At 47.2% G+C, this 26,858-nt stretch overlaps 1 protein-coding gene across 3 annotated transcripts in view; it reads left to right on the forward strand.

Moving 5' to 3' along the window:
- The window catches only part of LOC134968725 (embryonic protein UVS.2-like), a 127,295-nt gene extending 101,536 nt beyond the window's left edge, over positions 1 to 25,759 (forward strand). For all 3 annotated transcript variants that reach the window (XM_063944226.1, XM_063944228.1, XM_063944227.1), the window contains exons 9-14: positions 8,073 to 8,206; positions 12,839 to 12,954; positions 13,109 to 13,334; positions 17,184 to 17,302; positions 22,330 to 22,552; positions 24,672 to 25,759. In XM_063944226.1, the coding sequence (XP_063800296.1) occupies positions 8,073 to 8,206; positions 12,839 to 12,954; positions 13,109 to 13,334; positions 17,184 to 17,302; positions 22,330 to 22,552; positions 24,672 to 24,685 (832 nt within the window). In that variant the 3' untranslated portion in view covers positions 24,686 to 25,759. The remainder of the gene's footprint in view (positions 1 to 8,072; positions 8,207 to 12,838; positions 12,955 to 13,108; positions 13,335 to 17,183; positions 17,303 to 22,329; positions 22,553 to 24,671) is intronic.
- Positions 25,760 to 26,858: the final 1,099 nt, after the last annotated feature.

Raw genomic sequence — 26,858 nt, forward strand, 5'->3', positions numbered from 1 at the left:
CCATAGTTGATGGGTTGGAGTTGTTCCTCATGACTCGCAAAAATTGGGAGACCGTAAGGTAATCAAAGGTGTGTTTGTCAATCCACTTGGACTGGAAACTAAGTTGCAATAACCGGTCCACTTGTTTTTTGAAATTCGGGATGGGGTTAGTAGCACAGCCTAGATAGGTCGATGTGTCAGCTTACGGTCTCACACCCAGTGTGTCCCATTATATACACCCTACCCAAAGTCCACAAAACACTCTCTCACCCACCAGGCAGACCAATCATCTCGGCTAAAAACTCGCTGTTGCAACCACTGGCAGTATACGTGGACTCATTTTTGCAACCAATAGTACAGCAGTCTGATAGCTACATCAGGGACACTATGGACTTCCTCGCCAAACTTTCCGAATTACCACAGCTGAGTGGCAATGTCAGACTGGCCACATTGGATGTTTGCTCTCTTTATACCATCATTCCCCATGAAGAGGGGCTGCAAGCACTAAGAGATGCCCTTGGGACCCACCCTCCGGATGAGCCACCGATTGATTTTATCATTCAACTGGCTGAAGCAGTGTTGAAGTTGAATCACTTCTCGTACTTGGATAAGTATTATGTCCAGCAATCAGGGACCGCTATGGGTTCAAATTTGGCGCCGGCATACGCTAATATATATATGTCGGCCTACGAAAAGAAGCACATCCTACCAGCATATGGAGCCCATATTTGTATGTATAAGCGCTTCATCGATGACATATTTATCCTATGGACCGGGACAACAGAGATGTTCCACCAGATGGTGCAGGCATTAAATGAACTGGACAATCCGGTGAGATTCACACACCAGATAGATGACCAGCAGATCCATTTCCTGGACATCACGGTCTCCATACTCAACCATGAGATCAGCACTACGCTCTTCAGGAAACCCACAGACAGGAATACCCTTCTCCTATCTACTAGCCAGCACCCACCAGCACTGAAAGAGAACCTACCTATCTCCCAATTTTTGCGAGTCATGAGGAACAACTCCAACCCATCAACTATGGAACAACAGTTGGACGACATGTCTCTTAGATTTAAAGAACGTGGTTATACCGATGGCTGCTTACAGCGATGTCTGCACAAAGCCCGTGAAAAATTTACATCAACTAACAATACTGAGTCCAACACCAGCACTACACTGGCAAGCTCCACCAACAAAACCGACAGGATGGTCTTCACCACAACCTTCGACAGTCAGTCAGGCAAAATAAACAAAGCACTCCGAAAGAGGTGGCCCATCATTACATCGGATGCAGCACTAAAGGCGAAGAACCTACGACCTCCTATGATGGCTTATAGGAAATCACCAAACCTTAAACAGCTCCTATTGAGACCAACAGCGAATCCCACTACTCCTAACAGGACTACCTGGTTGCAAGAACAGAAACCAGGATGCTATAAATGCACCGGTTGCACCACATGCCGAAGCTTGCTCACCGGACCCACCTTTCCGCACCCACATTCTGGACGCCCTATTAAGATTAGATATAAATTACACTGCCTTATGGACCATGTCATTTATATTCTCGTATGCCCCTGCGGACTATATTATGTCGGGATGACATCGAGAAGATTCCGTGATAGAATGGCTAACCATAGGACTACCATACACCAGGCGATTGAATCTAAGAAAGCAGAACAACCCGTACCGAGGCACTTTCTGACCTATCATCACCAAGTATCCAATCTCAGGTGCAAACTTATTGACTGGGTACCACCACCCACCCGTGGCGGAGACCGCATCATGAGTCTAAAACGCAGAGAGAGCTTCTGGATTCATAGACTAGACACTATCTCCCCTAGAGGGATGAATGAAAATAATCCCCTCTCTATATTTCTGGGATAATAGACTACGAACGTGGACCACAACCGAAAGAATACGAAAAAATAAAAAAATTTTTTACTCTATCCAGGTGTGATAGAGATACACTCAGGTGAACTGTAGCAAATCTATGAATACCTGACCCTCCGAGTCTGGCTAACAATCATTTATTATCTCTATGTTTTTCCATGATATGTAGATTAAAATCCAATTTCTCATAAATACATAGTCATTTCCATATGACAGTTCAGTAAGAAAAAAGTTTTCTGCACGGGTGTGACGCGCGTAGCGCACACTTATATGATTGTATTAATCTTATTCCCATAATGTAATATGTGTGAGCCTCCGGGTCCCCAATATACCCTCTTCACCGATATTAATGTATTTCCTAATATCTCATATGTCCTATTGGGCCAAGCCATTAACCCTATCTTTTGTGCACTTAACATTTGTGCACTTTGTTGCACTTGCAATATACACTGTGCAGCCTCTGATCTCATTTGTGAGCTGAAACGCACATCCCGCCGTGTGGAACGCACAACTTCCGGTTTGAACCGGAAGTGACGTAGCGTAACCATGGATACCCGCGATCCAGCCGTGACAACCAACGGCTGGATGCGCAGGGCGGGGGACATTACAGACAAGCCTGTTAACACAGGGTTGTCTCAGTTTATCCTGCATATAGTGTCTCTTTGGTACATTTGTACACAGCGGCCGGCGGAACGGGACTTCCGGTTTGACCGGAAGTGACGTCACGGCTGATGGGCTTGTGACCCTCTCATTTTTTAGCTCCTGGGTATATATTCAGGGGACCTGGGAGGCAACATGCAGATCCTGGTTCCTGCTTGTGATGTTGACATTGATGCTGCTGTTTTCCTGATCTTGCTTTAAGAGACTGGCTAATACCTTGAGAAAGGTCCAATTCAGGACCGAAACGTTGGTGAGCCTTTTTGTTATATACCCTGCTTGTGACATGAAGAAACCCATGGAACCAAGTTTTTGTGAATAAATGACTTTTTTGCATAATATTATAACAAGTCTGGAGAGTGCTATCTTTCCCCACGGTTAATGTGGAGAAACACTGTACTGTACTATGAGTTTGACCCAGTGATTGGATCAGACTTTGATTTGGCACCCCAGCCGTTACCTGCGCTGGGTGAGAGTGTGGGACTCCCCATATTTATATATATATATATATATATATATATATACACTGCTCAAAAAATAAAGGGAACACTAAAATAACACATCCTAGATCTGAATGAATGAAATATTCTTATTAAATACTTTGTTCTTTACATAGTTGAATGTGCTGACAATAAAATCACACAAAAATGATCAATGGAAATCAAATTTATTAACCCATGGAGGTCTGTGAAGAGCACAGGGCGCCAGTGGCGAATTTGCCAATTTTGGTGTTCTCTGGCAAATGCCAAACGTCCTGCACGGTGTTGGGCTGTAAGCACAACCCCCACCTGTGGACGTCGGGCCCTCATACCACCCTCATGTAGTCTGTTTCTGATCGTTTGAGAAGACACATGCACATTTGTGGCTTGCTGGAGGTCATTTTGCAGGGCTCTGGCAGTGCTCCTCCTGTTCCTCCTTGCACAAAGGCGGAGGTAGCGGTCCTGCTGCTGGGTTGTTGCCCTCCTCCACGTCTCCTGATGTACTGGCCTGTCTCCTGGTAGCACCTCCATGCTCTGGACACTACGCTGACAGACACAGCAAACCTTCTTGCCACAGCTCGCATTGATGTGCCATCCTGGATGAGCTGCACTACCTGAGCCACTTGTGTGGGTTGTAGACTCTGTCTCATGCTACCACTAGAGTGAAAGCACCGCCAGCTTTCAAAAGTGACCAAAACATCAGCCAGAAAGCATAGGAGATGAGAATTGGTCTGTGGTCACCACCTGCAGAACAACTCCTTTATTGGGGGTGTCTTGCTAATTGCCTATAATTCCCACCTGTTGTCTATTCCAACAGCATGTGAAATTGATTGTCAATCAGTGTTGCTTCCTAAGTGGACAGTTTGAATTCACAGAAGTGTGACTGACTTGGAGTTACATTGTGTTGTTTAAGTGTTCCCTTTATTTTTTTGAGCAGTGTATATTATACACACAGCTAGAGACTGGATGTATATATGTATATATCAGAACACTTGTACTAAATATTCTGGTAGAGAGACATTTGTTCTTAACTAACACTGTCTTAAAATGACACGTAGAATACTTAAGTGACTGTAAAATCACAGCGCTGATGAAACAGGCGGATTTACAGAGGAGACTTGGCCCTGCAGTCCAAGAGACCAAACACAGATACTTGAGAAGATGGCGCCTAAATCTCAGCCAGGGAGTGAGGGAGAGTGAGAAGCAGCTCCAGGGAGAGAACACCAGCAGTAGATGTCGCCCGGAACTGGGGAAGGGGCTACAGGTCAGCGTCTTATCCCCTATGCTGGTCCTCACCCCCGGGTACTGTGGAGCTTTATTTAAACAGATTTTACATAATCCGACCTGTGCTCCCTGCCCTGGTAGATATAGTGGGGTCCCTGTACTGACACATTGTCCACGCCAGCGGCGCGGTCCGTCTCCTGGGACCGCGACCAGAACGCAATTTAGCAGCGGGTTCCACCTGGGGGACCCTCTTATCTCCTCCCTAAGAAACAGCCACGCGATCCTGGAGAGCGTCAGCGGTGGTGTGCCTGGTAACTGGAGCGCCTCCGCCGCAAGTACCCGGGAACTCGGCCAGCGGGAGTATGCAGCGCTGCTGGGGAGGTGATGGAGCCGCAGCACAGTATGTCACCAGGGCCGGCTCTAGGCATGTTCGAATAGAGCGGCCGCGCAGGGCGCCACCCTTAATGGGCGCCGCGCGCTGGCGCCGCCATATTCGAAGCTGGAGCCGGCCCTGTGTGTGCGGCATTGGCCCGTCCCATCCGTGTGTGCGCTATGCGCGCTGCGCGGTGCCGGTGTCTAACGTCAGACGCCGGCACCGCACAACGTGCATAGCGCACACAAGTGGCCGCCCACCCGCACCCGGACCCGCACCCTCACTCGGCACTCCAGTTCTCGGACAGCAGTACTCCTCCCCCTCTCAGCGCCGCAGGTATTTGGGGGGGGGGGGGCACATTTATGGATCGCACTGTGGGGGCATTTATCTGGCACTGTGGGGGCATTTATCTGGCACTGTGGGGGCATTTCTGGCACACTGGGGGCATTTCTGGCTCTGTGGGGGCATATCTGGCTCTGTGGGGGCATATCTGGCACTGTGGGGGCATATCTGGCACTGTGGGGGCATTTATGTATCTGGCATTGTGGGGGCATATCTGGCACTGTGGGGGCATATCTGGCACACTGGGGGCATATCTGGCACTGTGGGGGCATTTATCTGGCACTGTGGGGGCATTTATCTGGCACTGTGGGGACATTTATCTGGCACTGTGGGCATTTATCTGGCACTGTGGGGGCATTTATCTGGCACTGTGGGGACATTTATCTGGCACTGTGGGGGCATTTATCTGGCACTGTGGGCATTTATCTGGCACTGTGGGCATTTATCTGGCACTGTGGGGGCATTTATCTGGCACTGTGGGGGCATTTATCTGGCACTGGGGGCATTTATGTAGCACTGTGGGGTCATATCTGGCACTGTGGGGGCATTTATCTGGCACTGTGGGGGCATTTATCTAGCACTGTGGGGGCTTTTCTGTATCTGGCACTGTGGGGGCTTTTCTGTATCTGGCACTGTGGGGGCTTATCTGTATCTACATATCTGGCACTGTGTGGCCATTTATGTATCTGGCATTGCTGGGGGGCATGTCATGTGTTGCTGGCACTGCTGGGGGGCATGTCATGTGTAGCTGGCACGGCTGGGGAGCATATCATGTAGTGTTCCCGCTAGGCGTCTGTGGCTAGGCAATGTGTCTAACGTGCTCTGCCTGGCGCAAAGTGTCTAACGTGCTCTGCCTGGCGCAAAGTGTCTAACGTGCTCTGCCTGGCGCAAAGTGTCTAGGAGGTTCTACCTGGTGCAGTGTGTATTAACTGCACTACTGTGTGGTGTAATGCGAATTGCCACTATTATGTGGCCACGCACCTTCCCCACGAAGCAACGCCCCTAAATTTTTGCTGCGCGCCTTCGGCGCGCACTGTCCATGCTTTACCATGTAGGTAGATGAGCAACAAGCATTACAGTATGTACATCATTTTGCCCTCCTAACTTAAAAATGTGCCCTCCCTGCCCTAAAAAGTGAACACTATCGTGTAGCTGGCACTGCTGGGGGGCATATTGTGTGTAGCTGGCACTGCTGGGGGGCATATCATGTCTATCTGGCACTGCACATTGTGTATCTGGCACTATACTGGAGACATTATGTGTATCTGACACTATACTGGAGACATTGTGTGTAAGGAACACTACTGTGGCTGTTATGTGTAAGGCTGCTAATTGTGTGCGTAGAGGGGGTGTGAAAACATATTTATTTATAGTCTAATAATATGAAGTTATGAGGCCATGCCCACTTTCCAAGAGGCCACGCCCACTTTTCCTGGAGCGCGCATGGGGTGGGAGTGGGGGGGGGGGGCGCTTTTACATGCTTTCGCTCAGGGTGCTAGTAGGCCTGGAGCCGGCCCTGTATGTCACACTGACATATAAAGTGCTGCAGCCCTTGAAGTCTTCTAAAAGCTCTTTTTAGGGCTGCCTAGCGCAGCCCCCCCTGTTAAGTGACCTGCTCTGCAGGCACCAACTTACAAACTGAGCTCCAGTGCCCGGAGGCGGGGCTATAGAGGAGGCGGTGCAATGCATCCTGGGAACAGTCAAAGCTTTAGCCTGTTGGTGCTTCTGGATCAAGATCCAACTCTACACTCCGATGAATTCCCTGTGGAACACAGTGTACCCCGCTGCAGAAAAAAAAATTGTAAATTGTACCTGGAAATTAATATAAAATGCAACTTGTAGCCAAGTTAGAGGACAAATGATAAGCTGGTTATTCTGCAATAAACAGCTATAACATTAAATTAAGGGATCTATGTACTAAGCCTTGGAGAGAGATAAAGTGGGCGGAGATAAAGTACCAACCAACCAGCTCCTAACTGTCATGTTTCAACACAGTCTGTAATGTGGCACTTAGGGACTGATTGGCTGGTATTCTATCTACGACCACTTTATCTCTCTCCAAGGCTAACTCCATAGACCCCAAAGTTTTCCTCTGATACAGAAACGCAGCAAATACTTACAGAGTAAGTAAAGCCTCAATTTAAATGAATATATATGAAAGAATGCGTACTACTTCCTCTCACCCCTCTACAGTAGGCTGCTGTGTTATAAGGGAGGAGCTTCTCTACTCAGAGGGGTAGAACATACATCACTTTGCAAACTTGCTTTGCAGGAATGCATTGTGCTGATTGGTGGATTCATACACAGGGGAGGGGCCAGTGCTGTCACAACAACTGAAGTGTCCACGGAGTTCGTTTTATGTCCTGTATAAGATGCCTGCGGTTTAGCTGGAATGTCATATCTTTTAAACAGTGCTGTGTGGGATGTCATGTGAACTTTGAATGATCTAATGTTACTTCACCGTTCATATTTTAAAAAATTATAATACTGGTCCATATGACACTTTCAAAAACAAAGTGCAGATATGGAGACTAGGCTGCTTCTGCAAAAAAGATTTGGTCCATTGTGGCGGGTGGTTCCACTGGGTACATAATCATTTCAATGTATGTGTTCACACAGTGCGGCTGTCACTAGCCGGATCCTGTGTGTCACTGGCCGGATCCTGTGTGTCACTGGCCGGATCCTGTGTGTCACTGGCCGGATCCTGTGTGTCACTGGCCGGATCCTGTTCTGCGGCATCCCACAGAACAGGATCCGTGTGCACACAAAAAAAACCCTCCCAGCCAAGCAGGTCCCGCTGAACGAGATCCTGTGTGGCTCTAGCCTAACACAGGTTGGGTACAAAATCCCGGCAGTGAGAACACCGACAGTTAGGATGCCCCGACAGAGATCCTGGTAAGTATTTTAACCCTAACCCACCCCTCCCATAGCTTAACCCTAACCGTCCCCTCCAGCATCCACCCTAACCCCCTCCTCCCGCACAAAGTACCCCTGACCACACCTCCATCCACAGCCTAACCCTAAACACCCCTTGGCCTAACCCTAACACTCCCCCACTTAACACTTACAGGCATTTTATGAAAATGTAGACATTATCTACCTGTAACACTTTCTTCCAGGTATGCGTTCTCTAAGTCCCCTCAGACAGGCCTGGCCACCATTGTCCCTAAGCCAAATTCCTCTAAACCGATTGGACAGAGATACGGCCTCAGCAGCTTGGATATTGCAAAAATAAACAAGTTGTATAATTGCGGTAAGAACTACTATAACTATGATTACTATAAACCAGTCTGGTGTTTGTTAGTGATCTGCAATACAGATGACAATGTACCCAATTATCTTATAATTGTTATTTATCTAGTACAGTCTATGAAATGACAGTTAGACTCTGATTGGTTGCTACGGGCAACTTCTTTACTTTATCTCTCTCCAAGGCTTAATACATCAACCCTGAAATGTTTTACCATCTGGAGTATATATATTAATTGGGGGTGCTCTCAGAGTAGAATATCAATGTTCTCCAAAATACTGGGATAAAACTCCTACATGCCGCATGCTTGAAAAATGATATACATGGTAACTGAAACTTCTGTTAAAATACTTTTGACAACCACACTTAAAAAATATCAAGACCTAAACACACATATAGTAGTATATACATAGAAGATTATCCAAAGTATCAATTAGTAATAATAGTGTTCACTCTAGGAGTGAAAAGGGGCAGGGCGCCGGACTCCGGGGGCACATGTGCGCGCGTCCGAAATGGGGGCGCGGCCACGCAAATTAGGGGGCGTGACCACGCCTCCGTCATTTTAGGGGGCGGTGCGGCCCACAGACGCTACTATAGAGAGCGTCTGTGGGCGGCGACGTCACTGTTGGGGGCGTGCCCAGCACCTCCGTCGGTGCTGGGCTTCCCACAGCCCTCTCCCAATGCGTGAATGGATGCCGCGCGCATGCGCACGGCATCTATACACGCCGGGAGGGCAGGGAGCGGGCGGCTGTTCTAGCAGGGTGCCGCAAAAGGGGCAGGGCGGGTTTTGCCTGTTAAAAAACGGGCAGGGCGCGGCGCCCTGCTAAAACAGCCTAGAGTGAACACTAAATAAGTACCCACCCCCTCTCTTGGCACCATTGTAGTAGTGTCCTAGTTAATATTATGCCTCATAGTAGTGCCCTAGTTGTGTTATGCCCCATAGTAGTGCCCTAGTTGTGTTATGCCCCATAGTAGTGCCCTAGTTGTGTTATGCCCCATAGTAGTGCCCTAGTTGTGTTATGCCCCATAGTAGTGCCCTAGTTGTGTTATGCCCCATAGTAGTGCCCTAGTTGTGTTATGCCCCATAGTAGTGCCCTAGTTAATGTTATGCCCCATAGTAGTGCCCTAGTTAATGTTATGCCCCATAGTAGTGCCCTAGTTAGTGTTATGCCACTTAGTAGTGTCCTAGTTAATGTTATGCCCCATAGTAGTGCCCTAGTGAGTGTTATGCCACTTAGTAGTGCCCTAGTTAATGTTATGCCCCATAGTAGTGCCCTAGTTAATGTTATGCCCCATAGTAGTGCCCTAGTTAATGTTATGCCCCATAGTAGTGCCCTAGTTAGTGTTATGCCCCATAGTAGTGCACTAGTTAATTTTATGCCCCATAGTAGTGCCCTAGTTAATGTTATGCCCCATAGTAGTGCCCTAGTGAGTGTTATGCCACTTAGTAGTGCCCTAGTTAATGTTATGCCCCATAGTAGTGCCCTAGTTAATGTTATGCCCCATAGTAGTGCCCTAGTTAATGTTATGCCCCATAGTAGTGCCCTAGTTAATGTTATGCCCCATAGTAGTGCACTAGTTAATTTTATGCCCCATAGTAGTGCCCTAGTTAATGTTATGCCCCATAGTAGTGCTCTAGTTAATGTTATGCCCCATAGTAGTGCCCTAGTTAGTGTTATGCCACTTAGTAGTGCCCTAGTTAATGTTATGCCCCATAGTAGTGCCCTAGTTAATGTTATGCCCCATAGTAGTGTCCTAGTTAATTTTATGCCCCATAGTAGTGCCCTAGTTAATGTTATGCCCCATAGTAGTGCTCTAGTTAATGTTATGCCCCATAGTAGTGCCCTAGTTAGTGTTATGCCACTTAGTAGTGCCCTAGTTAATGTTATGCCCCATAGTAGTGTCCTAGTTAATGTTATGCTCCATAGTAGTGCCCTAGTTAATGTTATGCCTCATAGTAGTGCCCTAGTTAATGTTATGCCCCATAGTAGTGCCCTAGTTAATGTTATGCCCCATAGTAGTGCCCTAGTTAATGTTATGCCCCATAGTAGTGCCCTAGTTGTGTTATGCCCCATAGTAGTGCCCTAGTTGTGTTATGCCCCATAGTAGTGCCCTAGTTGTGTTATGCCCCATAGTAGTGCTCTAGTTGTGTTATGCCTCATAGTAGTGCCCTAGTTGTGTTATGCCCCATAGTAGTGCCCTAGTTGTGTTATGCCCCATAGTAGTGCCCTAGTTGTGTTATGCCCCATAGTAGTGCCCTAGTTGTGTTATGCCCCATAGTAGTGCCCTAGTTGTGTTATGCCCCATAGTAGTGCCCTAGTTGTGTTATGCCCCATAGTAGTGCCCTAGTTGTGTTATGCCCCATAGTAGTGCCCTAGTTGTGTTATGCCCCATAGTAGTGCCCTAGTTAATGTTATGCCCCATAGTAGTGCCCTAGTTAATGTTATGCCCCATAGTAGTGCCCTAGTTAGTGTTATGCCACTTAGTAGTGTCCTAGTTAATGTTATGCCCCATAGTAGTGCCCTAGTGAGTGTTATGCCACTTAGTAGTGCCCTAGTTAATGTTATGCCCCATAGTAGTGCCCTAGTTAATGTTATGCCCCATAGTAGTGCCCTAGTTAATGTTATGCCCCATAGTAGTGTCCTAGTTAATGTTATGCCCCATAGTAGTGCTCTAGTTAATGTTATGCCCCATAGTAGTGCACTAGTTAATTTTATGCCCCATAGTAGTGCCCTAGTTAATGTTATGCCCCATAGTAGTGCTCTAGTTAATGTTATGCCCCATAGTAGTGCCCTAGTTAGTGTTATGCCACTTAGTAGTGCCCTAGTTAATGTTATGCCCCATAGTAGTGCCCTAGTTAATGTTATGCCCCATAGTAGTGTCCTAGTTAATGTTATGCCCCATAGTAGTGCACTAGTTAATTTTATGCCCCATAGTAGTGCCCTAGTTAATGTTATGCCCCATAGTAGTGCCCTAGTTAATGTTATTCCCTATAGTAGTGCCCTAGTTAATGTTATTCCCTATAGTAGTGCCCTAGTTAATGTTATGCCCCATAGTAGTGTCCTAGTTAATGTTATGCCCCATAGTAGTGCCCTAGTTAATGTTATTCCCTATAGTAGTGCCCTAGTTAATGTTATGCCCCATAGTAGTGCCCTAGTTAATGTTATGCCCCATAGTAGTGCCCTAGTTAATGTTATTCCCTATAGTAGTGCCCTAGTTAATGTTATGCCCCATAATAGTGTCCTAGTTAATGTTATGCCCCATAGTAGTGCCCTAGTTAATGTTATTCCCTATAGTAGTGCCCTAGTTAATGTTATTCCCTATAGTAGTGCCCTAGTTAATGTTATGCCCCATAGTAGTGCCCTAGTTAATGTTATGCCCCATAGTAGTGCCCTAGTTAATGTTATTCCCTATAGTAGTGCCCTAGTTAATGTTATGCCCCATAGTAGTGTCCTAGTTAATGTTATGCCCCATAGTAGTGCCCTAGTTAATGTTATTCCCTATAGTAGTGCCCTAGTTAATGTTATGCCCCATAGTAGTGCCCTAGTTAATGTTATGCCCCATAGTAGTGCCCTAGTTAATGTTATGCCACATAGGTAGTGCCCTAGTTAATGTATTTCCCCATACAAATGGAGCTGCGCTAATCATGGGTCCGTCCATGCCTGGGCGCGCCCATCGCCATTTCTGGGGTGCACTCGCGTCCGAGACGTGCACGCGTCCCATTCCCTTTAATGGGAGTATCTCTGTGCACTCCCGTAGTGGAGCTAGGCGCCGGGAGTGCACGCCTGCGATGGAACCGCACTAGATGAGATGGAGTCAAGCTAGTCGTGGCTCCGTCTGTGCCTGGGCACGCCCGCCTAGGCGTGACCATCACCGCGTCTTGGGCGCATGTGCGTCCGAGATGCGCACGCGCCCCATTCACTTTAAAGGGAGCGTCTCTGTGCACTCCCATTGTATTGCTAGGCGCCGGATCGCCTAGTCCTGCCGGGAGTGCACGCCTGCGATGGAGCCGCACTAGATGAGTACGGCTCCATCTGAAGTAGTGCCATAGTTAATGTTATGCCCCATAGTAATACCCTAGTTAATATTATGCCCAAGTAGTAGTGCCTAGTTTATTTTATGAACCACTGTAGTTCCCTAGTTTACATTATAGGGCTGCCAGTACACACATTGGCGTTTCTGTAATGGGTGCAGTGGGTGCGGTACACCGGCCCACACCGCACACATTGCACCCATATTTTAATACTTACCTTATCGGAGTAAAGCGTTGGACGCTGCAACCGGGATAAAATCTCCTCCAAAATGGCCACCGCGCATGCACATAGGGAATTTGGTCACCAGAACATGGCGGGCGCATGTTTCCGGGGTCCTGTGCATGCACAATGCCGGAGACTACTGCGCCGAGCAGAAAAGGGGGCCCACCCAGAGTCTGCACATGGGCCCCCTCCTCTGTTAAAACTCCCCTGAATACACATTATACTACACAGTACCCCCTATTCACATTATCACATACAGTGCCCTCCAGCTTATAGTACGCCACCTTACAGTGCCATAGTTCATATTATATTAGAGATGTTCAATAAGGATAAAGATACACTATAGAGGCGGTGAATCCAAAATATTTTTCTTTCATAGGAGTCTGCCGGGCCTTATTGCCGGATACTAAAGGTTCAGTGACATCCTCCAACTATCCCAATAATTACCCAAGTAATAGCAACTGTCTGTGGCTCATTCGTGTCCCAGCGAATCAGGTAAGACTCACGTGGCTGAATGTCGAAAGTAATATCGGTAAGCTGACCGGCGGTCAGGAGACCGCCGGTCAGCCGTACTACACCCTCTTGCAGCACCAATACACGTAACAGTGTGTTCTATCCTGCCTATTACTAAGATGCCCCCCCCCCCCAGATTATCTTGCAGTTCAGCGCTTTTGACATTCAGCCCTCCCCAGCCTGTGCCTCTGATTACCTGCGGATATATGACGGGTACAGCAGGTCATCTCCTGTATTACTGGACAGATCTTGCGGAGCTGGGCAGCCGCCCCCCATGATATCATCTGGGAATGCCATGCTTATTGAATTTAATAGTGATAAAGTGACTGAGGCAACTGGATTCAAGGCTTCGTATAGCACCGGTAATTGTGATTATTATGTAACATTTTACTGTACAGTATACAGCGCTTACCCGGCTGGTTCTTCCTCTTATAGGACTCTCTAAAACCGGCAACACATGTAACCTCCTACCTCAACTCTATTCCCTCCCATCATCTCCGCTCCATCACCACAACTTCATACCCGGCTCTAGCTCAGCTCGTCAGCTTGTCTCGCTCCACTGACACCTTTCCATCCTCCTTTATGTATGTGCTTATCTTCCCAATTGCTAGGGGCAGTATGGCTCCCCTGTTTGGAATGCGCTGCAGCCCCATCTGTGAAGCCACCACTGTTGCCCACTCTTATCCAAGATGCACCAAAACTCTTATCCATTCATTCCTATGACTACTGCAACCTCCATACCTAGTGCCTCCTCCTACTCCTATCTGTCATAAACTCTCCATGGCTCATGCACTCCCACACTCCATGCACACCAACTTATCTATAAATAAATACACGGACAACTGTAATTGCGGTGAAATGGGTCAGCTTATTTATTGAGAGGGTTTAACTAACTATTTTATTTATTTTTAAAACTAACTAAGGTATGGTGGCGGGATAAGAACGGCCTAGCATAAGCGAAACATTCTTAACCATAACTATATGAACTTGGGCCAACTGCCCGACAGGCAAGGAAGGGCCAACTGCCACTTTCCTTGTCCATCCAAACTCGCCAAGGCAGGACCAACTGCCCACGCCTTGCCGGGACAAAACTCCAAACTGATGAGGCCATCTGCCCACATCAGCATCGACTTGAGGCAGCAGTTCAGCCATGCGTAAGGAGAAAGGAGGCCCACCGGGTCCGATGATGTCCTCCGTTCCGCCCCTGCTTACCATGCCCATACTCCTCCGTGACTGAACTGCTCCCCAGAGAAAATTAACCAATGCCTACCCAAAACAATACCTAAGCCGTTCTGATACCGGCCAACACGAAGGTTTGCTGACAAACCTGCGCCGCCACCATACACTAACACACATCCTACCACTTACCCCTAACCTAACCTAATCCCCCTAAAGATATCGTCCAGGAATCTAGCCAGACCATCCTCTGACAGGTGCACACCATCACCTCGGAACAGGGTGCGGTCCCTATAAGAGATGGCTGGATGCGAGATCACGCTTCCCCCAGCAGCCACAACCGCGCGGCCCACCACCGCGTTCACTCTCCTCCGTACCAAATCTATGGCACCCGGCCTGTCGGCACCCTGCCATACCAAAAGCGGCACAATATCCGACCAGATTACCCTGCAGAATGGCCATTCTGCCACCAACTCAACCAACTGACGCCTGATCTGGCATCTGAGGTCCAGGGATGACCTCGACCTCAGATCGTTGCCCCCAAGATGGACAATGAGGAACAACGGAAAACCAAAACTCTGCACGGCTTCCTCCAACCGTTGCTGGAAAGCCTCCCAGCGCATGCCTCTCCAACCAAGCCAGCGCATCAATCCGACCTCCGGGTAAGTGGCGCCATCCGCCAGCAATGATAAGCGAGCCGCCCAGTACACAAACGAGTGCCCTAACACCCAAATAAACTGCTCGTCAACATGCTTTCCTGTAGAAGAATATAAAATTTCATTAATAACCAGAACTTCACAAAAAACGGAAAACGGAAAAAACCAAACCAGCAACTGCCAAGCAACAACAACCACTAAATCGTAACAGAGGGTGCTAAAATTGGGCAACACTCCTAGCCCTAGCCGATGACGGGACAGGACTTTAGTGGGCACGGGTCTCCTAACTTGACTTGAGGCAAAAAACGCAAACATCCGACAGCCGGTAGAAACCGTAACTAAAACTGCCGGTTAAACAAAAAATTCCTCAAGACCCCCGCCTAATGGCGACGGGTGGCTACTCCTCAAGCTAGGTTGCACCAACCAGGTCAACGTCTGACGTATCTCCGAAATACTCCAGACCTCCACCTGCCGAGTGCCCGGATCTCGCCCGCGGACCAACCTGCCGTGGCGGCAGCCGTAGCGGCACCGATACGGAAGGAATGTGTACCGTAGACATCCGGCGAAAGACCCAGGTGGAAGATGCAGCGCTTCAAGACCCATCCGAATTGGAGCGCCATGCCGAACCCCTGGTGGAAAGCTTGTGAATGAGGAACATATAACGAACAACGTTAATATATTCATCAGGTCGCGACCCCAGGTAACAGGCTGCAAAGACATACATGCCTCGCAACCAATTCTGATAGGACATGTAGGCTTCTTCCGCCGCACCCCCTTTTTTCCTGGCGGCTGCAAGCGCCTTTTTAGTCTTGCCCGTTAGTGCGAAAATGTTCACATAACGGCCCTTCCTAATCCGCTCCTTCACCCTGGGCCGTAGACCCCGAAGGACCGCCGTGTTCGCGCACCGCACCTCGTCGGACTGCCCCGATTCAACCGACATGCTGGATGACAACGAACGCCTGCGCTTCTTCCCGCCTCTGCGCCTGGAGCCGCGCCTCCGATCCCTAGAAGATTCCGAGGACCCAGAGGACGTGGAGGACAAACTGGTTTCGTCTCGCGCCCTCCTGCTCCATCTATGCCTACGCCTTCGGTTATATGCAGAGGAAGAGGACCCCTGCGAAGCAGATGAAGACGCACTCACAACGCTCGCTGCAGAGCCGACCCAATCGGGGTCAGACGCGGACTCACCTGACATGCCAGCTGCCCGTCCTTCCACAGCCGCGCCCTCTCTGGAATCTGAAGCCCGGTCTCGATCCATCCCGTCTTCGTCAGGTCGTTTAACCGCTGCTGCAGATGTGAAAGAGGTTAACACACCCGTCCCAGGAACATTGCTGGCACTAGGAGCTGCAAGCGAACCATTACCCGATGGGCCAGCTAGCGCGGAGGCCAGTGCCGGCTCCAATGCACGCACTATTCGGGACGACACCGTCCCAGCATCCACGTCGCCACCCCCCAGCGCCCCACCGGGTCGCGCATATAGCCGACGCGCCTGAAGCATCCACTGACGCCTTTGGCGCTCGCCCACCGTCCGGAGCCCTCTATCTCCTTGTCCAACTCCTGGCCGGAGACCTAACCACTGCGGCATACGACCGTCCATCCCTCAAAGAGGGAGCTGATCCCCTCCTATTATGAGAGGTGGGCGCACAAGCCACAATGGGGTCATCCCATAGCACTCCTATCTCCGTGGAAGAGACGCTGCTGCCTGATACTGAGCTGCTGCTCCCATGCTGTCCCTGGCGCCTAATTCTCCTGCGGGCCCTAGCATTGATCCCCACGTCCAAAAAGAGGCTGAACCTTCTAGAAACTTCCCTACCTATTTATATCCTAACTCCTCCTCTACAGTTACTTCCAATCACATTCCGATGACTATTCCATTAACCCCTCCCAATAAATTCACTAACCCTTTGTGTGCCTAATAGGAGCCCAAGATTGCAGAGCCAGGAGGTTTATGACACTGCCGGCATATAGCAATGTCCTCCGTGTTCTTTCCCAGCCTATCTATCCCCACGCCAATCCATATAATATGCCACAGCACTACTGCTCTTTCTCTCTCTACCTGCGCTACATGTACTGCACTAATCTGCAGTCTGTGTCCTCCAGAACCCAATCCTAAATTCTCACCCTCACCCTCGATGCCGCCTACGCCACCCTACATCTCCTATCTCATTTCCATGTACTCTACCTCTCTCCCTTTTAGATATAACTGTGCTGAGCTTTGTCTGTGGTAGCCACCTCTCGCTCCCACCTACAGGACTTCTCCCGTGCTGCTGCTACTTATGGCATTCCCTACCACATCCTATCAGACTCTCTGTTTATTGTTTGTACAGCGCTGCATACATTGGTGGCGTTATAGCCATAAAGCTGTCTCTTGTCTTTCAGTGACGTGTGGAACCATGCTTAACGGCTCTATGGGCAGCTTATCCTCTCCCAACTATCCCTCTAATTATCCCCCCTCAATGGACTGTACCTGGGTAATAACAGCCCCATCTGGGTTCATGGTAAGTAAACCAAACTAATATTAATATTGGCTCCGCCCATTAAATGTATGCTTTTTGTTGTGTGTGCATTGGTGGTGCACTGTAAAAACTCATCAGATACATGTACAATGGCCTGATCTACAGCCGCCTAAAAAAATAAATTTAAAAAAGGGCTCCTGGTGTTCTAACTAGGATCCCTGCTTACCATAGATCAGTCCACCCTTTCTCCACACCCCGTCCCTCCCCCCACCCCCTGCCCCCCCACCCCAATGCACGCAGGGCTGCAGACAGTGCGTTATATATGGAGTGTGGCCTAATCATTGAGGGGTGTACATGTATACAGAAACTGTATGCTGATGGCAACTCAAGCTGTACTGGGGGCACTGTGCTCCCCTTAGTCAGAAGCAGGTTCGGGGGGTAATTAGTGTGAGGGGGGGGGGGGAGAGACCACTGCCGCAACCTCCCTGTGCCCACTGCAGCTCAGTATGTGCTGGGGAGAGAAACTTCTGCCAGTGACAGGTGAGAAGGGGGTGGGTGTTGAGCTCCTCCAACAAAACCAGGTAATTAGTACCCTCTCCCCTCCATCTTGGCACCCCTGTATACACACACACACACACACACACACACACACACACACACACACACACACACACACTAGTACGCGTGGCCTCTGTCTACAAGATCTATGAAGATGTATACACAACTAATACATAATTTAGGACATGAATAGACTTTGCTATGAGTAGCTAATAATTTTGCATTCATTATGTGAAAGGAAATTAGACAAAGATGCATAAACAAAATTAGCGTTTCTTATATTCATATATTAATTAATACACACAACGCATCCATCATCTTTCCCTTTTAAAAGATCATTGGAAATATGGGGGGTCATTCCGACCCAATCGCTCGCTGCAGTTTCTCGCAGCGCAGCAATTGGGTTGTAACTGCGCATGCGCTGGTGCCGCAGTGCGCCAGCATATGGCAGTCGTCGTTGCCTAGCAATCGCCTCTGTGGCAGAGGCGGTCGCTGGGCGGGAGGGGGCTGGACGGCGGCATTAAGCCGCCGTTTAGGGGGCGCGGTCCAGCCAATGCAGGCGTGGCCGGACCATTGGGGGGGTGGTCCGCGGCGGCTGCGTGACCTCACACGCAGCCGCTGCGGGCCGGGGAGCGATGAGTAGCTCCCGGCCAGCACGCTAAAGCTGCGCTGGTCGGGAGCTACTCTTGAAGTGCAAAGGCATCGCCGCTGTGCGATGCCTTTGCACTTCTGCGGGGGAAGTGGGGCTGGCACCGATATGCGGGGCGGACTAGCCCTGTGCTGGGCGTCCCCCCGCATGTCAGTGTGAATGATCGTAGCTGTGCTAAATTTAGCACAGCTACGATCAACTCGGAATGATCCCCATGATCTGTTATAGCGGGATGATTGCTAATCTCATTGTAACAATGTAAATAAATTGCAGCCACTGTGATTCAAACACACTCAGACAATCGAAAGTGTCTCCATGGTGATATCATCATTAGCCTGTATCTTGCACCAGGGGTGGTGGATGGATAATTCACGGGTGATGTGGCAAATCTTCTTTCCTGTGGTCATTATGCCCTACTTTATGCATAAACACGCCCATACGGTACTTGCTTACACGCCCCTGGCAATGCTCATCCCGCCTCCTTTAGCACAAATACTCTTAAGTCTAAAATGTGTCTCATTCATAGTGCGTATGGATGCATGACATTTTTTGGCCATGCAAGTGTAGTTGAATAAGAAGCATATTACTGAGTGTATTAAAGGACTTTTGGAGCAGTTTTTGTGAAAAACTGCTCCAAACCCTTTAATTCACTTTTAAGTAACCAGATCTCATTTCCCATACTTATAATGGGAAGTGCAATCTGAACAGATTTACTTAGAAATTTTTTTTTTTTTAAATACCGCAATGAGCCTTGTGATAATAACGGCAGCTTCAGATGGCGTAATCACAGGGCTTACTGCAGATTCTGTACTTCTGCACAGCTTTCTCTGCCCGCAAGCAGAGAAAGCTGTGCAGGGACCTGTCAGGGTGATCAGCTATGCATGTGTCTGCAATCATCTCATTAGCTCACCCTAAAACCTGCTCCCTCTGCCTTATTCCCTCCCAACTTCTCTGCTCCTTCTCTCTCCACTGCAGGCCCACCTCTAGCTCACCCCTTTAACATGTCTCTCCTCACTGTCACAATCCCAGACTCCATTAAGCATGTGCTCATCTCACCAATCCTAAAAACATCTTCTTGACCCAGCCTCTCTCTTAAACTACTGCTCTAATTCTATTCACTCCTTCCCTCCTTTGCCACCAAGCTTTATGAGCAATTGTGTACCACTGCATATCTCACTTTTAGAGGATATGTATCAAACCTTGTAGAGAGATAAAGTATCAACCATCCAGCTTCTGTGATTTCACATGCCGATTGGTTCATACTTTATCTCTCTTCACTTTATCTGTCTCCAAGGTTTGATACATCTCCTTCTTTCTCTCTTCTCACGCTGTTCTCAATAACAATACAGCAAAATCTTAGGGTCATTTCTCTGTACTCAGCCTCCCGAACCTCTCTGCAGCTCTCAACACGTTCTTCTCCTGCTCACTCTTCACTCATTCTTTGTCTCTACCACTGGCGCTCTCCTCCACATCCACTATCTGTAGGCGTCCCACAAGGCTCTGTGTTTCACCCTCTGATCTTCTCTTTGCATCTCTTTGCAAAACTCTTCACTTGAGGAACTAATCTAGAAACCTCTACACTGGAGACACCCAAATCTACCTCTCCTGCCCTGACCTCTCCCTTGCGTGCTATCTAGTGTAACAAGCTGCCTCTGCCATCTCCTCATGGATGCCCCAATTATGCCCAAAGCGCAACATGTCCAGCACAGAGTTTATCATCTGCCATCTTCCCAAAGTCATCATTTCCCCTCACATCTCCCTCATTACCGATAGATAACACCCCATTTTCCTAGGTCTCACAACTGGCTGCTGCCTCAGAGTCACACTGTACCCGTCCCTCTGCTTTATTCCTCCCATGCAGTCTCCCCACCAATCCCGTCACCTCCCTCTTAGAAATATTGCCAGAATACTCATTAGTATTACCCAATATGCTACCATAACTCTTATCCACTCTCTCATCATCTCCCATCTTGATTACTGCAGCGTCCTCCTATTTGCCATCCCCGCTTTAATCCATGTTAAATGCTGCAGTAAAACTAATCTTCCTCGTCCCATTTGCTACACCACTTTACCAATCCTTATACTCCCGATACCCACCAGAATTCAATTCACATTACTCACCCTTCTTACCTCCAATCCCTCACAACTCCACCTACACATATATATTTCCAAATGCCCTCCCTCTCGCCTTCTTAAGGGCCCTACACATTTAACGATCCGCCGCTGAGCTGCCCGACGGCGGATACGGCCGACGGGCGACCCGGCGTCAGTGGGGCAGTTTCTTCACTCCCCCCGTCACCCGGCTCCACAGAAGTGCAGGCAAATATGGACGAGATGGTCCATATTGGCCTGCATGCACAGCTGACGGGACACCAGCGATGAACGAGCGCGGGGCCGCGCATCATTCATCGCTGGTGCCTCCGCACTCAAAGATATGAACGGTATCTCGTTCATTAATGAACGAGATCGTTCATATCTTTGACTATTATCGCCCAGTGTGTAGGGCCTATCTGAGCTATCTCTGAACTGAGCCGCACTACCTGTATCCTATGTCTCCGCTTATAGAATCCCCTACCACGCTTTCATATCTATAAATGCTCACTGGAAACCCCAGGTGGCTACAGAGGAGGGTCTGCAGCTCAGTCCAAAATTCATATATAAATGAACAGCTGCTGTGCAGAGAGGTGTCTCTCTAGAAAGGATTAGGGGGCCCTTCAAAATGCTGCTATTGGGCCCTCAAAGTTTTGTCTACACCAGAGGTTCTCAAACTCGGTCCTCGGGGGCACACACAGTGCATGTTTTGCAGGTAACCCAGCAGGTGCACAGGTGCATTAATTACTCACTGACACATTTTAAAAGGTCCACAGGTGGAGCTAATTATTTCACTTGCGATTCTGTGAGGAGACCTGCAAAACATGCACTGTGTGTGCCCCCGAGGACCGAGTTTGAGAACCTCTGGTCTACACCACTGACTACTCCTAACTTAACTACCCACACTGGTGCACCCTTACAGCGGTCTCAATCTCCACCACTCACAGTCACTCCTCTTGTTTCAACGGACCCCTGAATTAGAATGTAAACTCTCTTATAAGCAGGGCTCTCCTTACCCTTTGTTTTCATGTCTACATTTATTTAGTATCCCCCTGTTTATGTATATCCTATTATTTCCACTGGCCAGTGCTGCAGAACGCTGTATCACCTTACAAATAATTAAAAATCGGAATAATGACAATATTGTAGTAGAAGTGACATCACTGTATATAGTTCAGAGGTCTGACATCACAAATATGAAGAAATATTTTTCAGGAAATGTTACATATATTTATAAGAGATAGATAGATAGATAGATAGATAGATAGATAGATAGATAGATAGATAGATAGATAGATAGATAGACAGACAGACAGATAGATAGATAGATAGATAGATAGATAGATAGATAGATAGATAGATAGATAGATAGATAGATAGATAGCAATGCCTAAATTCTATCTATCTATCTATCTATCTATCTATCTATCTATCTACTGTACATGGGTGTAGAAGCAGGATGGCTAATGGCCCTTAAATTGTTGTGTTAAGCTTATATGGGAATGAGACTGGTTTACCTAATTATAATTCAGTCCCCGGGCTAGATATAGTAACCTGCGGTTAGTCCGTGCCGCCGATGGGTTTAAAGCAGCAACATATATTAATGCTAAACTAGACTAGTTTAGCATTTCATTCTGTTGCTGTTTTAAGACCATTGGTGATCGAAAGCTTTGACAAACCACAAGTCAGTATACTATAAACACTCTTGTGGAAGTAAGTGCAGGTTGATGGATTTTATCCGGTGGTAACAGGATTGTTTTGTTTCTTTCAGGTGTCCTTAAATATGACGGACTTTAGCTTGGAGGTCCAGCGTGGCTGCACGTATGACTATCTACTTGTGTTTAATGGTCTACAGACAACATCTCCCCTTATTGGAAAATATTGTGGCACATCCATTCTGCCCAGTTTCACCTCATCTGGGAATTCTCTGCTCCTTCAGTTCCACAGTGATAATTTCATTGGGACCAAAGGTTTCCTGGCCAAGTATGCCTTCGGTAAGCTTCCGTGTGAGGTTTCATAGAGGAGACATAAGGGGCGGTTGTACTAAGCAGTGAAAAGAGCGGAGAAGTGAGCCAGTGGAGACGTTGCCTATGGCAACCAATCAGCATTGAAGTAACATTTATAATTTGCATACTTTCAAATTATACAAAGCAAATGCTTGGTTGCCATGGGCAACCTCTCCACTGGCTTATTTCTCCTTGCTTATCACTGCTTAGTACATTTCCCCCATAGTGTATTATCTTTCACTTAGTGAAGAGTTAACTGGGGCAGTGCTGCACTTACTGGCACTGGCAGCCCCACCCCATCAGTGTCATGTCATGACATCATCAGTCGAGAGGCGTGGCCGGTATAGGAAAATTCATGGGGGGTGGGGAGGAACATTTGCTAATACTTTCTTTACTTTACTATCACATTTAGGTACAAATGTGCACTGTCCCACATCCATCAGTCAGCATGAGGCTTTTATCTAATGTAGATAAAGCCCTTTATGGCACAGACTCCTCCAACTGAAGAGTCTATGATATTTCTTTAAAAAACAGTATTTACTAAGATTCATCATAGATTCAATCACATCTGTGTCTTAGATGGCGCCAATCTGATACAGCATCCACTAATTCTGCATAGACTTTTGTTACGCGTTTCACAGGACTGCTGCCCCTTCATCAGACAGAACTCTGCTTGAACTCCTGACAGGAAGCTGGCTAAATGCTGACACTCTGCAAGGAATAAAGTGTGCTATTTTTACACCAAGATTTGGGATTCACTCATCAGGAAATTTTAACTGTCTGTTGAAGCGGGCAGTGGTTCTGTGAAACGCGTAACAAAGGTTTATGCAGAATTGATGCATGCTGTATCATATTGGCCCCTTCTAAGACACAAATGTGAATTTATGATCTATGATGAATGTGTAATAAATACTGTTGTTTAAAGAAAAAAAAAAAGAAATATCATAGATTCTTCAATTGGGGGAATCTGCGCCAGAAAGGACTTTATCTAAACTGAATCCTGTTGAAGAGAATCTGGATTCCTCTTTTCCTTTCAAGGCAACAAACACCACCAATTGGCTGGATTTAATTTCCCAAATGGTTATGTGCCATGTTGGGGAGAGGGTACTCAGCAATCAAAGGCCTGAGGTGTGCCAGGATAAGGGAGAGTCCAGCTCACCTTTCTGTGGCGTGAAGCTGAGCATTGGCACATGTGGTACTTTTAGTTTTGTTTTATTATATATAAAATATACTCTGACTGGTGCATTGTAAATGTTGATCAGAAAATGAATAAATGATTTGATGAGGTAAGAAAATGTTTAGGCAGTTTTTTTTATATGTTATAGTAAGAGATGAGGAATAATACTGACACTGAGTAACTCCAGTAACAAAGACCACATTTAGAATGGACCACTCGCAGCATCAGTGGCACTTAAGTTGCTATGGGAAAAGTTGTAAGACTGAAAAGTTATTTCATAGAGTTCCTAATTCTCTTGGATAAGAACATAGGGGCAGATGTATTAAGCCTGGAGACGGCATAAGGATGTGATAAACCAGTGATAAGTGCAAGGTGATAAACGCACCAGCCAATCAGCTACTAACTGTTAATTTACATATTGGAGCTGACTGGCTGGTGCATTTATCACCTTGCACTTATCACTGGTTTATCACTTCCTTATGCCTTCTCCAGGTTAATACATCTGCCCCATAGTTCCCCCCATAATTCCCAACTGTCTTGGTTTTGGTGGTATAGTCCTTTATTTGGGGATCTCCAAAGGTCGAAGTCTCGTCCAAAGGTGGGCTTTCTGGTCAGAGTTGGAGTTTGGCCAGATCATGGGTGGGGCTTATTTTGTTCCAATTTTGTATTTCAAAATGTTGTTATATTTGTTAGAGGGAATTCATTATTACTATCTTGTGTATATTAGTGCTACGTTCCCTCCCCAAGGGAGCTTGCACACTGTTCATTATAGTATATCTTACAATGAGACTCATTATAATGATAATCACTTGTTATACTGCTATAGCCACTACTATACCAAGCCCATTGCCACATAATGCATGAATCATGTTACGATGTTGGGTATATTATGAATAACAAATATATTATTTTATATCCTGTTTATTTCAGTGCCACAGAAATGAGAAATATGACCTACCGGAACACAAGAAGATAGAAATTAGTGATAGTGAATAGTGACTGAAGGCATTGTGTGAGTGGACACAATAAGAGGAGAAAATGGATGTATTACATGGATGTACCTGCAGAACATTTGCAAGACCATCCGCTACTTGTGTTTTCCTGGTCGAAATCTAAAAAGTCCCTGTTTTTTCCCTCTGTCCTTTGTTTTTTTTAATCAAAGCCCTAATGTACATGATTCTAAAGATAAATGTTACCTCGAAGCTTAGAAAACAGAGATCCCTCTGTCATTTCCTTTGTGTTTACAGTCTGCAAATAAGTTATAAGAGTGATATTACTACTTGGACTGTCGACTACTCCATACCCCTCTCCTCCCCTTCCCCCTAAGGTTTCTCTGATATCAATTTAGCTACTTTGCTCCGCTTGCTGGCCTGCTCTCTCCCAATTGGCGCCAGCGGGAGAGCAGTCGAGTCTTTTTCTAGGATAGCGTCTAGTTTACCTTCGTGGAGAGGACCTTTCCCATAACCCCCTGGGTCCATGTCACAATCTATTTGGAATAGTAAAGTTTGACGAGCGAAGTGAGACACCGAGGCGAAGCGTGTCGAGCGAAGCGAGCCCGCGAGGGTCCAATGCTGCATAGAATTTTTTTTTTAACCCAAACGAACGGAGAACGAAGAAAACATTTAGGTGCTGTAAGGGCAGAAGTTCTCTCTTGCCCTCTCGTTTTGTCACTTCAAGGTCCTAAGCACAAAGGTAACATAGACACAACCCTTTTTCTAGGCACACAGAGACACAGACGTAAGACTCAGGAGTACACCCCCCTTCCGCCACAACTGTGCGTGTTCATAATAAGAAGCAGATTTAGCTGAGCCCACCCCTGGATCCCTCTATCCCTCCACCAACCCTCCTCCTTTGTCTAAAACAAATCTCCTGTGTCTTGAAGGTTGTCTGTATTTCAGGGGATGGAAAGACCGTCATTATGGGATCCATCTTGCTGTAGTATGGTGGTCGCTGAATGCTTGGCGTTGTTTCTTCTGCCACCACACTTCTCTTGTAATAAATATAGGTGACTTTTATTCTTGGATGCCACATTTGGTCTCATGTCTTTATTCTAGTTAAGTTTGGAATTTCTAAGAAGTTTTCATTCATGGTTCATCTGTCATCTGATGAGCGGCGAGTAGTCTCATTTTTTCCCTTTCTATGGGTGTTTTTCAATTGGTCCTGAAAGGAGTCGCTTTTCACAGTTTTTGGGGAGCTCAGAATCATCCCCTTAATGTATTGATTAGGGCAATTACAGCAGTTTGGTTTAATACTGATCCAGGCCTTATACTGTATGTGCTTTCAGTGGCGCACCCAGGGGGGGGGGGGGGGCGGGTTCCGAGCACCCAGAAACCCCCCTCCACTAAAAAAAAAAAAAAAAATTATTATTATTTTTTTTTAGCTGCATGAGTATTATTAATGGCTGTCTAGCGTCCTCTGCAGCCTGCTGTCTTCCTGGTGGCACTTGTGAGTGCAATAAAAGTTTACTTTATTTTAATTATAGTACATATATATCCATGTGCATACATATATACACATGTATATACATACATACATATAAACACACACACACACACACACACACACACACACACACACACACACACACACATGATATATATATATATATATATATATATACATGTGTATATATATATATGTGTACTGTATGTGTGTGTACATATATATATATATATATATATCTATGCATGTTTAATATGCTATGTATATGTGTATATGTATGTGTGTATGTATATATATATATATATATTTATGTATATATATATATATATATATATATGTGTAGATATACCGTATTTGCCGGCGTATAAGACGACTTTTTCCCCCTGAAAAACATGCCTCCAAGTGGGGGGTCGTCTTATACGCCGGGTGTCGTCTTATACGCCGGGCGGGAAGTCGCCCGGCGTGGGAAGTCGCGAAACAGGGGCGTGACCTAGCATAAGGGGGCGTGGCCTCGCGGGCAGACCCCCGTTTTCAGCAATGGTGGTTGAGAAGATGATGTTGGCTGCCCCCCCCCCCCACTTCCCCCGTGAAGTGCCTCTATCTGTACGGTGAGTGTACGGGTGAAGCTGTGTGAAGTCCGGCTCCTACACAGGGACAGGAGCCAGGTGCTGCACG

This window comes from Pseudophryne corroboree, chromosome 11 (genome assembly GCF_028390025.1).
Source record: "Pseudophryne corroboree isolate aPseCor3 chromosome 11, aPseCor3.hap2, whole genome shotgun sequence".
NCBI lineage: Eukaryota > Metazoa > Chordata > Amphibia > Anura > Myobatrachidae > Pseudophryne > Pseudophryne corroboree.